Source organism: Aristolochia californica, unplaced genomic scaffold, assembly GCF_029961685.1.
Source record: "Aristolochia californica isolate CCGP_79_NKW_82.1479 unplaced genomic scaffold, dmAriCali1.0.hap1 SCAF_8, whole genome shotgun sequence".
NCBI classification, from domain to species: Eukaryota; Viridiplantae; Streptophyta; class Magnoliopsida; order Piperales; family Aristolochiaceae; genus Aristolochia; species Aristolochia californica.
In genome coordinates this window covers 497,585-510,290 of record NW_027182279.1, presented here as the reverse complement: position 1 = coordinate 510,290, position 12,706 = coordinate 497,585, and the positions used below count along the sequence as shown (strand labels likewise).

Here is a 12,706-nt window from a genome sequence, read left to right as displayed (position 1 = left end):
AAAGAGACCGACAAGAGCTGAGACTTGCAAATGAAATGATCATAATAGGGAGGACAAGTATACGTCAGAAACAGAGGAACTAAGCATTTAAACATGAAAAAAATGGAACAGGCATAAAATAGGAATACATTGGGTGTAAGGACTTGAGAACAGGAGACTGAAACCCACATTTGCTTTCAAAAATTGCTGTTAGGTAAGTTCCATGCTGTGTAACACTAATAACTAAAGCTATTTTTCCCGTGTGAGGATGATAGAAAATGCTTGTTTTGGATGAGTGTTTTTTGTTCTAACAAAAGTAGAATCATGTAACGAGAATTTACAATCACCAAATTAGCGTCTGGAAAATAAACCTGCAGAGAACACACCAACGAGATGTTTCAGTTCTACAAGTGCAGATTATATCTTTCTGTTTAACTTCAAAGAGCCGTGCAGCCATACAGAAAAACTTGGACCAGCACCCAAGAGCAAGCAAGGAAATAATGCCAAATGTCTTTGTATTAAAATTGAAAACTGATTCACACGACTAGTGATCACTTGTGAAAAATTACAATGTCAGTGTCCAATATATAGGTTTTTTTCTGCTGAATTCTAAAAAGTGTAAAATGAAACCAAGTAACCCAACTGCAGAAGATAGAATTTGGGAGACAAGCCATGAATTTTCAATCGGCTTTCTGATGTAAACAACTAGGTAGGCTATTACCGTTCAGCGCAGCATGGTAGATTCGCTTCTCTGCCAGTCCAATATCTGATATTATAAGATTCCCCTGTAGCCAAGAAGTTAAATTGAGTGGGAAGGATGCCCATTATTTGCAGTAAAGGGAAACATAGTTGAAAACTTTTAAATGTAGATTTTTTTTTGCAAGTAATATTTTATAGATAGATTAAACAACAGATTACCAGAAATACCTATTGATCCAAAGTGATATATAAAAAGAAACTGCACTCATTATGCACTCATTATGCACTCATCACGTTCTCAAGAAAAAAAGAACACACCTCATTAGCCATTAGCTTTCTCACATTAGAAGCATAAAGCTTAGGATCCTCCTTTTCTTCATCTGAAGGGTGGTAAACAGGTAAGCGGATCACCTCCATATGATTCACAAACTGACAAAGAAGGAAAACTACATGACGGACCTGCAAAACCATACGACTTAAGCTTTTACTTTTAAAAAACAGTTCTATCCATTTTTTTTTACTTGGGCACAGGCATGCCTGGCAACAGGTTGCTAACAGAGAAAACAGTTCTATCCATTGATGATGCAAAATTCAGGTTTCAACTGACTCTTACTAAAATCACTCCAAACTAGTCTTAAAACACATTTTAACAGTCATTCATCATTGCTTTCTATTTTCTTCTCCATGCTAACATTTCATATCTCTATCTCTACATATATATATTTGTTTGTTTGCCATATGGAACAGATTAAACCAGTTGCATTACAAAATAAAAATTGACATGACAAGTACATAAAAATTTTAGACACATGGAAAAATAATAGTAATAATGATAAAAAAAACAATAATAATAATAAGAAGATGATGAAGACTGTAATAATGCTTTGCTAACTTTATGGGGGAATGGTTGAACCTGCTTGTCTTGAAGTAGCCATCTAGAGTTACCCTAAAAAGAGCCCACTTTCTTGTAGAGTGTAGAGAGAGAGAGAGAGAGGGCATAACCAATTGTTAGACATCTTTTTTTCTTTTCTTTTTTTTAAATGAATGATCGAGCACCTTTCATGACCTTTCGACAGAGTAAGTACCAGAGGGTATTGATGAATATAAACACAATGGACAATTTTTTTAGAAAACATAAATTCTTTAGATTGCAATTAATGTGTTGTCTAAAGGAACAATCATAAGAAAAAGATAACAGAAATTTTCACTTTGACTAGATTAGCTAGCAAAATATGTATATTGTTCAATATTCTTTAAATATAAAGAAATCCGGACAGCTTCACACCCCAGAAATAGTGTCCCATGCAGGACTAAACCTCTGATACGGGTATCTTAGGAGTACTGGGAGCACTGGAGCTTTAGACACAAAAGCTCCCGTCTTGAACGGAAGAAGATATTCGCCATTCGTGGTTGTACCTTCTGCAATTGAGCATCAAAAAAATTAACCATCAGAGTGACTTGTCCAACAAATTACATCACAAAATTTTAAAAATAAAATAGAAAAATAAATAGAAAAGGTACTTGATGCAAAAGGAAGTCCACCTAAACTTAGCCCAATACACCTAACAATTTTTGGCTCTGCTACAGCCGTATGCGCTTCATAATAATGATGTCGACAATATCAACCACACACACTAAACAAGGTAGCAAAAATAATAATCCATTTTAGTGGAGACAACAAACTGAATTATATAAACAGTGGACCAACTATCACCATCCATTTCCTTAAAATACACATCAAGCACTGATAAACTCATTTCAGGATATCAAAGCCATATCAAGGAAGATGATCACATTTAAATTGGACTCCACCCAACACCTAGCTGCCAACCTCTAAGATTCCCTCCAGAAGAATAGCAACAATAAACTACAATAATTCTCGAAAAAACTAATAACTAAATTAAAATAAGATTTCCACACAACTAACTCTCACACTCAAGATATTTTGAAGTTCACAAGGTTGCCAAATAATCTTAAGTCTAATAATAATTTGTCACTCAACCACATCTCATAAGGATTTTTTTTATTTCATCTGAATGCACATGAGCTTAGCATGAAACTTCAGCTTCCAATGACCAGGGTGATGGTTTGTAAAAGTTTAGGCCACTTTGGTCAAATAAAAAAAGGCGGCCAGGATCACCTTATCTGTTTGATTTCATTAACAGTGCATATGCCAAAGTTAAAGCTTCCAATAACACTCAAAATAATGCAGTTGAACAGGAATGGCATTCCACCAGGTCCATCCAAATTATGTAAATGCAATATAATCCAGGTTCAGCACTTCTAGCACCAGACAAGCTCCAGGTTAAGCTTTAGGTGAGAACAGAGAGTCATTAGAATCACTGTCTTTGAAGGCTTCCAAAATTATCTAGCAATCAAATCAAGGGAGTCAATTCGGGTTTGACCTATTATTATTCAAATGATAGCATATTCAAATCATAAAACAGGTTAATACTCTCATCCCCCTGAATTTCAAAAGTCATTACTCTCAAGCCCTCAGACTGATCATATGAAAAAATGTCAATATTACCCTCATTTTTAATTTTTATTGAGTAATCATTTTAAAATTTTATTACTATTTTTTTAAATGGAAGGGAGGGGCCCATCTCCTCCCTTCTCTCCCTAACAATTTCAGGAGGGAGGGAAGGGTAGGGGAGGCTCCTCCCCCACTTCCATGGCAGACAGAAAGGGCTCCACCATCCATGAAGAGAGGAGAGGGTTCTGCCTTTCCCTCCACCATGCAGGGGGAGGGAAAAGGTTGCACACTCTGCCCCTTCTCTGTTTTCTGCAAACGGAAAAGAGGAAGGGTGCAGGTGGGAGCATCTTCCCCCCTGGTTTTCAGAAAGAGGCAAGGGATAGCCACTTACTTTGGGGCCCTCCCCTCTTGTATGTCATAGAAATAGGGGAGGAGAAGGACGTAAAACTTCAATGAAGGAAAACTATCAACTTGCTCAAGAAATCAGTCTGGAACAGGGAGAGGGAGGGGGTAGATGAGTAGTATGCAATCTGCAATGGAGGCAAGTGTAACTTCCACATTTTTCACAGGGTGAGGATAATTAAACCAGAAATAATATAATGGATCAAACAGCAGAAGTCATGTCAAAATAAATTCCATATGCACGCCACATATGCATCAATAGCCAAATACATCATTTAGTCATACCCACTGACCACAGAAAGTGCTTAAGCACATAAACAATTACGGGTTCACACTCATTTGTCTAATAACAAACAAATCACTCATTTAAAAAAAAACAAACAAATCACAATATATGAGGCCCAAGCAAGATTAGTACAAATGATCACATTGACATGGCCACACATAAATAAGTTTTAGAAAACTGTAAATCACCTGGAAAAAGCATCATCATTGGAGCGCTTTTAGATTCATGGGCAGCTTGAACTCTTTCTGTCACAACCCCTGCAGGCGATTGAGATGTTCACCCAATGATGTGACAAATACAGCAGAATATGGAAACAATGCCAAATGTTTACAATTTGCAATGATAAGACTTAGAGGCAGCCAAACCCAAAGAAGCTTGGCTATTTGCTTCTTGAAGGAGAAGGAAATTCAAAAACAAGATTTCTTTTGCTCCACTAGATAGTGCTTTCTGGTGATTTTCTCCCTTTGACAACTTGTTGTAATGCATCAAAAGAGGGAGGGAGGTTGATCTTTACAGATATAGAGAAAGCATATTTTAGGATGACAAGAGATTTGACTTTTTGCATACCGGGGGATCAACAATCGTCCATGAGGATTTATTAAAGCAATGATTATTCAAGATCCATTTTACAAGGAAATTCAAATGCAGCCACAAATGAGTTGAAAGGGAGGGTCGGATAAAGTTTATTACACAGTAAATGGATTAATACAAGGGATGATATATATATATTTAAAGTGAAGGCTGATATTGGCAATCTTGAGAAGAAAATTGAATCCTTTACACTAAGTATAAGCTTCAATTTTTGCTTATCACAATCAAGTTTGAAATTCAGAGCAGATAAAAGGGCTGAGCTCCAGCAATAAGCAGAGCATGGACGAAAGGAGAAAGAAGTATTGATACAACCAATTGTTATCAAAGTTACATATTGAAAAGTGTTCAGTGGACCAGACATATACCTGAGACACCCTTAAAGTCAGATGTTCTTGATTCTCTCTGAACAAAGACGCAACCAAGGCACTTGCTGCAGAACAGGAGAGAAAGAAATTCATCAAACTTGCTCAAAAGGTGGTCCAATGTTCTCAGGAATCCAGAATAGCCTTATATCATATTGAGATTTTAAAGACTAATTGACTAAAATTAGCCAACAAATGAGAGAATGATCCTCAGATAGCCACATATCCATTTGCAGCTTCTTATGGTCCATAAAAAAGCTCTCATCGAGCTGCTGTTCAAGAAAACCTCTGGAATTCACTAAACAGAGATGTTATTGATATATCTCAAACAGTAATTAACCCTTTTGAATTCATTTACCAAACCTTGTTAGCTTCCCGCACAAAGTTCTCCCACAACAAAAAAAAAAAAAAATGTAGCAGTTGTTATGGAAAACAATGGTACATAGTAAATGCATAAAAAACACTCAATTCATCGGGCTTGCAGATCTATTTGTCTAAGAACTAGAGCGCATTTTCATCTAATTCACAAAGACTGCAGCAGTAATCAGTAAAATGTCCTTCAAAGAATGAGAGGAGAGAGGAAGAAGAAAAGGGAGAAGAGAGTTGCTGACAGAAAGCGTCGAGAAGAGCTCCTGTTGGGTCAGAATTCGACCCCTCTTCCTTCTTATTAACTTAAGTGAGTTTGAGAGAAAATTACATATTTACTCCTCTTACATACAACTCCTTATAACTACCTAACTACAACTCTAAACAAGATAAAAACTCGACCATAGACACACCTAAACATTCTGAACATGACTGCACTCTCACAAAAATATACAGATCATGTAAAATAACCAAACTGCCCCTTATACTACATTTAACACTCCCCACACATTGGAGCATATATATCTTGAAGCCCCAGCTGGTTACAAAATGCCCCAAATTCATGTCTACTAAAGGATTTAGTAAAAATATCACCAACTTGATCAACATAGAGGGTAAAAACTTCCTTCCGCATTACTATATTTCGAATAAAGTGGTAGTCAACTTCTATATGTTCGGTTCTCTCATGAAACACTAGATTGCCTGATTATCAAAAGACATGGTCATAGGCTTAGCAACCCGCAAGTTTAAGTATTCAAGAACTGATCTCACCCACATCAACTCACTTCCAGTATGAGTCATAGCTCTATACTCAACTTCTGCACTAGAACGGACCACCACATTCTGCTTTTTGCTCTTCCAACTTACTAAAATTTCCCCTACAAAAACACAATAGCTAGTAATGGAATTTCTATCAAGTTTAGAGTCAACATAGTCTACATCTGAAATAGTCCTCTTGCATTACTAAGGGATCCTTCCAGGTGATGTAGTCCTCCTCTCTTACACTTGGAACCAATCATCTTCCTCATCATGAGATTATAAAACACATAATGAAAGGGCTAAAAAGTCACGAACAATTCATAGACTTTGTAAGTGGACTAAACGATAACAAATTAAGCAAGAACATAGGAACAAACAACACAAATTTAAGTGACATGAATGGGGTAGGTGTAATGTTGCTGCTGCCTAAACAAGAGACACGGACCCATCAGTAAGTGTAATATGTTTAACAACTGATAACTCACTCAATTCAGTAAACAAGGATAATATACCTGACATGGAGGAGGCTCGCGAGACAATAACCCAGAATGACATATGATGCATATATAAGATGGACATATCTGAACTGGCAAGGGTAATAGTATGAAGTGTAGTCTGAGCTACAGATGTTGAGGAGGAGGAAGTTGAAGCCAACTATGTAATGTGTTGGGCAAGCTACTGCAACTCATCAGGAGCACCTCGCAGAATTCCTACCATAGATCTAGCAGAGGACTCAGAGCTATAATGAGTTGGCTAATGTGGACTTGCCAAACTTACTCCAGCACTTATCGGAAAAATGATTTGTGCATCCACAATGAATACACTTTTTGTCACTTTTACCATCACTTCTACCCGTCCTTCATTGAGCCATCTCGGCCTCTACCTCTAACACTTCCACCACGACCTCTAACCGATTCTGATTGACCAAGAGTATTAAGTGCAGTTGCATTAACACCTCTAACTTCTTTACTTCCCTTGGATATAATCGTTGTCTCTACATCCATAACACTGTTAAAGGCAGTAGAAAGTGATGGAATGTCATTTGAAGCAAGCAACTGAGCCCTAACTACATCAAAGTCTAGTCCCAATCCATCTAAAATTTTGCAGCATGTATCTGCCTCAATTCCTTTCAAAACTCCTTTTCATCTGTGATGAAAGAGTGAAACATACTAATTTCCAGCAGGATGCTTTGTAACTCATTGTAGTGATCAGTAACTAGTCTTTCACCTCGCTTAAGGCAGAAAAGTTTAGCATATAACTCATACACTTGAGACAAATTGTTTTCTTGTGCATATAACACTTCCAAGGACATCGACATTCCCTAGGCTGTCTTATAGTTCATAATCTAATTTCTCTGTTTTAAATCCATACTAACCAAATCATGACTTGGCTATCCTCTGCTTCCCAATCATCTATAATAGGAACTGGAGGATTGCCTCTAATAAATTTTGACTTCCTTTGGGCCTTAAGCTAGATGCGAACTGACTTAGACCAACTAACATAATTATGTCCATTCAAACTCTCCATAGTAATCAAAATAGTATTTTTCCATTTAAAACCTCCAAACTCCCTTAAGGGATGATTATTTCACCGAAATCAGCCATAAGCACAAACAACAACCAATAGCTTCACCACACTTAGATACTTATGCAATCTATGTGTGCCCCACTTCAAAAAATTAGGGCTTGATGAAAAATTCAAACATGCACAAACAACATACATCAATTCTGGAATGAGTGTAAATTCAGCCATAAACTACCAAAAAAATATGTTGAGGTTAGCCTTCCTGAAGATGACACAGACATCAGGCACAGTACTAGGGCAGTGCACACTGTAGACGGGATAATCCCAAGTTAAAAGACCCTCTTGTGGTAATAATCAGACACATAACTGCTCAATGGGAAGTAGGAACCATTATGGCAGAAACAGAACAAAAAAAATCAAACCTTGACTCTTAATAAATAGAAAATCTTGAAATCCATTTTCTCTAAAAAGATGTTGTATTCAAAGGAAGAAGAAGAGGTGCTTCATGGGCTAATACCATAAAAATTAATGAGAAATAGAAGAATGAGAGGAGAAGAAAAAGAAAAGGGAGAAGAGAATTGCTGAAAGAGAGCATAGAGGAGAGCTCTCGTTGGGTCAGAATTCGACCCCTCTTCCTTCTTATTAACTTAAGTGAGTTTGAGAGAAAACTACATATTTACTCCTCTTACACATACGCCTTATACCTACCTAACTACACCTCTAAACATAAAAAAAAAATGGATCATAGACACACTAAACATTCTGAACATGACTGCACTCTCACTGAAATATACAGACCTTGTAAAATGACCAAACTACTCCATGTATTACATTTGACAAAGACATTATAATAGACATGAAAACTTGTCAATTGAAAGAAAATTTATCTTTCAGTTTAGGATGATCTACACCATCACCAACTTACAATTTGTCCATTGTTTTTCTTATGATAAAACATGAACCTTTTCCTTAATAGAAACTACTAGCCATCTTAAACCCAAAAGAAAGAAAAGGGAAGTCAACTGACCTAATGAGACCAACTAAAGGAAGTCTTGCCACTGATCTCTTCAGCAATATATCCAGGATAAAAAATCAGATATACAGACAGACAAAATGCAAGTAAGGGGATAACATATTAAAATTCCAAAAACATTACGAATATTAGAACTGAAACATTGAACAAAACCTTGAATAAATATGATGACACCTACCTTTGCAACAAAACTGGGGAAGAGAGATGACATGTGATACAGAATATCCAAATACGATATATGATTTGAGATAATTGCCCCCGGCCTTTCAGATTCTTCAGAGAAACTGTTCAGTTCATTCTGGAAATCAAACACAAGCAGTTTCTGGTGAAAGAGATACCTAAGCATTTTAAGAGCCAAAATAAAGACATTACGATAAAATCGTTTCAGAAGGAAGAGACAATCATGCTTTAATGAAACCAGACAACAGACGTGGTTAAGTAAAAAAAACAAATGACTCAAATCATGCACCAGAACTAAGGCAAAGAAAACATGGGAAGCAGCAACAATGGCATAGCTTGGAGCCTATACACTGAAAGTACAATCAATGCAAACAAGCCAAATTACCATGGAAAGGCATGAGGATTTAATATTCACATGTATTGATAGTTAGTATCCTAATTCCTGAAGCCAACAACCTATTTCCCATATCGAGTTTGAGACTTGAAGAGGCTGACTTTAAAATCCAGTTAAACATGCAAACTCACCAAGAGTATACTGAAGAAAACCACTCTTGCCAAACTTTAAAATACTTATCAACAAATGCAGCATGTGAATTATGTTAACAATATGAAAAAGACAATTAGTTAACCTTTATAATATACAAGCATGCTCTGCTCGGTTGAACTTCCTGTGATGATTTCACAGAATGTAACACAACACCAATGTCAAACATCCTGTATGGCTGATTTAGTTCTTATAAACACCAATACATGCTTTTAATCCAAAATCACTGAAACATCAAAACTATAATAACACAACTTAACAAATTACCTGAATTTATTGTTTTACTATTATATTTTTTTGTCATTCTACCATCACAAAACTAAATCCATCAAAAAGTTAGAATAGCGGGTAAAGTTGAAAAAACAAAGGAATCAAGAATAGCAATGTCCTGAAGGCAACCAAAATTGAGTATCATTGTTATTTCATGTCATACTAAATTGGACAAATCATAACCTCATTGACATCCATGTATTTTGACTCTTACATTTGAACCCCGATCCTCCACACTGATCCAATAAAACCCAAGCGTAAAGAGCAATGCCCTAGAAAGAAACCTCCCACATTGCACTATTGCTGTCCTCCTCCATCCAACCATGTGGGCATAATCCTCCTGCTCATCCTCTCGATTTGGAGCAGAGAAAAGTGTACAAAACAGACAAATCAAGTAATAACAAAGCAAAATAGCAAAACCAGTAATCAGTCTGATGGGTAAGAGAGTAACGAGCGCAAGCACAAGTAGAACTTTTTCCTCAAGAGGCAGCTCGCCTCTCCCCATTGTACCATAGACATCCTCCCTCACATACGCAGCAAAAAAATTTTCCAGTTCTTCAATACTCTCAGAGCTAACCGGATTCGAGGAGGCACTGACTGAAGAATCCAACTTCAACAAAGGCTGCACATCTTTGCCAGATTCATCACAATGAGACTTATCCATGCCATCTTTGGCAAAATCTTTCAGTTTAGTGCCCATGGCATATAGAAATGAAGATTATTTAATCTAACCAGTCACAAAGTGGTTGCCATTAACAAAAGACTTCTGAGGAGTTTCAGCCATATTGGTGATATGAGACTGGTTCGAGTTAGATAGGAACCTGTGCAGAAGCAACTCAGTACTACTAATAATTTAAAACCACTACATCAAAGATCAAATAAATTAGCAATAAGTGGAAACTTTGATGACAAATAATTTTTAAATTCAGCAAGAACCACATGGATGCAGGAAAGACAGTCATTAATTTTGTTACATCAAAAGAAACCAGCCCCACACTTTTTATAGGCTGTGTACGCTTAAGAAATCCATCAAAAATAAAATTCAAACAGTGTATAGGTAGCTTGAGGAAATGTTGTTCATCAAACATTAAATGGCAACAAAGTAAAAAACATAAAAATACCTAACTTTGCCCTTCCGAAGGTTGAAAGCCTTAACTTGAAGCATAACAGAAATATATCAAAAATCATAGAGGAACATGGGGCTGGTTGTGCACTGATGTAACTGTTTTCTTCACATAGAGTTGTTTCTCATATGGTTAAATGGCTTGCATTCTGAAACCCCTTCTACTTATAAATTTAAAGGTGCAGGACCTGGTTTGTGCACCTAGGCCCAATTTTATCAATCCAAAAACCCAATTCTAATTGATTCAGTCTTATTATTGAGTAAAACAGAATAAATGGAAATAAATGAAATGTCAAACAAATTGTACACATGTATAGAATCCGAGCATTTAAAGATTTATCTAACTGTAGTTCCAGATTCTTCAAAATTTCCATTAAATCTCCATATAGTTCTGTGAATACCACATTAAGACTTGTCTATCTAAGATCCATTGCTTGATAGTGACAAAAAGGAAAATCTAATGGAACCACATAAGATCTCAACTACCATGCTGCTGATGCAATGGTCAGTGACGTACATTTTTAAAATACATCATGTAGCTAGTCATGTATGTCAAGGAGTCGATCATTTAGCTCTACAGGTTTATAACCCCTAACAGATTATTAATGGATGTCTTTGGATTAATTGTGAAATTTGAAACAGATATCGTGTAAATTTTTTAAAGTGATTTTCTACAATGACTTCAAAATTTCATCATAAAGAAATTAATATACATCATGAAAGAACCCATTATAAGTAATCAAACGGATTTACTAACATTTCATCTTTTCTCTACAGTTAACATTTGAGACACTAATAAATTCAAGATTATAAATTAAACTTGAGCTTAAAATCAAATAAGGAATCTATAAAAAGTAATACTATATTAATGATAAACCACAGCCGAGATATGCTAATATCAAAATCTTTGAATAATATTGAACGCAAATAAATTAAAAAAAAAAACATAATTTTACAGCAAAACCTCACCAGACTACATAGATAATGGAGAATCTGTTTTTTTCTCTCTGAATAAAGAGTATCTTGGAATTTGTGATTCAGGGACTCGCTCAAGGATCCAAGTGACCTTGTCAATTTCCTATATAATCTTAATGAAAAACTATGAGGAAAACAAAAATAAACACCAACTCAAAGGGTAAAATTTATCCACATAAAAAAGGAGAAGATATTAAGAATTAAACACACCCACAAACACAGAAGCACAATGCAGACCAACGAGGCTCCCGTCGGTGAGACACGAAGGATGCCGGTCCTACGGCCACAAGACAAAGATGAAGAGAGAGATTTCACGCAGAAAGCGGGAGACACCGCAATAAAAAAACAAGCCAGATGGAAGAAAAGGAAAGGAAGGGAAGAACAAACAAAAGAATTTGTTTGGAAAAGCGAGATGGAGGGTAAAGGATGGCAAGAGCGGAGAGTAGCCAAGAGAGTGAAACAGAGAAGGATATCTGCTAAGTATCTCAGTAGGTAGAGTCGACGGGGAAAAACCCTGGAAGATAGATTACTGTAAGCTGCGGGTAAGAAGCCCTTACAATGGAGAAATGCTCACGTAAAAGTGGGCTCCGCTCTAAAGATTAGAATAAGATGCGTCTTAGGATAACACGGGAAATATAACTTTGCGGGGCTGAAGCACGTACTCCCTATTTTTTTAAGTGATTTAAGCTGAAGTTACCATAATGCCCAATAAGGATATAATTTATTCATAAACGCTTATATACTCCACTTGGTTTTCCAATCTACTATGGAGAACTGACTCAGAGTCATGAATTTCCGAGTTTGATTGCGCAACCCAGGTGGGACTGGCGAGTCCCATGACCAGACCTGGCTAAAGCCACGGAAAGGCGGTAAGAATCAAAAATATTATTTATAAATTATATTATTGTTACACCAAAATAAACAGCGGGTTCTATGGTGTAGTGGTTAGCACTCTGGACTTTGAATCCAGCGACCTGGGTTCGACTCCCGGTAGGACCTATTAAAATTTTTTTACGTCATTATTATTAAGGATTAATGAAGCAAGATCTTTTTTAAAATTTAATTTTTTTTATCACAAAGCATGATTAGAAAATTACGAAAATATTTTTTTATTTGAAATATTTTTTATGAAAAATT

The 12,706-nt window shown here is 36.2% G+C and overlaps 1 protein-coding gene and 1 non-coding gene across 4 annotated transcripts; one reads left to right on the top strand and one right to left on the bottom strand.

The window, feature by feature from the left end:
- Positions 1–73: 73 nt before the first annotated feature.
- Positions 74–11,983, bottom strand: LOC137938621 (lysophospholipid acyltransferase LPEAT1-like). 3 transcript variants are annotated; one of them, XM_068783588.1, is made up of 11 exons: positions 11,780–11,983; positions 11,564–11,672; positions 9,686–10,292; positions 8,656–8,775; positions 8,472–8,509; positions 4,799–4,863; positions 4,031–4,099; positions 1,964–2,097; positions 997–1,137; positions 701–764; positions 74–350 (listed from the first exon to the last, which is right to left on the bottom strand). In XM_068783588.1, exons 3-11 carry the CDS (start codon positions 10,169–10,171, stop codon positions 331–333), a joined length of 1,137 nt encoding a protein of 378 aa, XP_068639689.1. In that variant the 5' UTR covers positions 10,172–10,292; positions 11,564–11,672; positions 11,780–11,983; the 3' UTR covers positions 74–330. The 3 variants fall into 3 exon arrangements, with proteins under 3 accessions (XP_068639689.1, XP_068639687.1, XP_068639690.1); XM_068783586.1 differs by lacking the exon at positions 74–350 and having other exon boundaries at positions 490–764; XM_068783589.1 differs by lacking the exon at positions 74–350 and having other exon boundaries at positions 490–764; positions 997–1,107.
- Positions 11,984–12,496: 513 nt separating this feature from the next.
- On the top strand, positions 12,497–12,568 carry TRNAQ-UUG (transfer RNA glutamine (anticodon UUG)). The gene has a single exon. It is a non-coding gene; the product is annotated as a tRNA-Gln (tRNA).
- Positions 12,569–12,706: the final 138 nt, after the last annotated feature.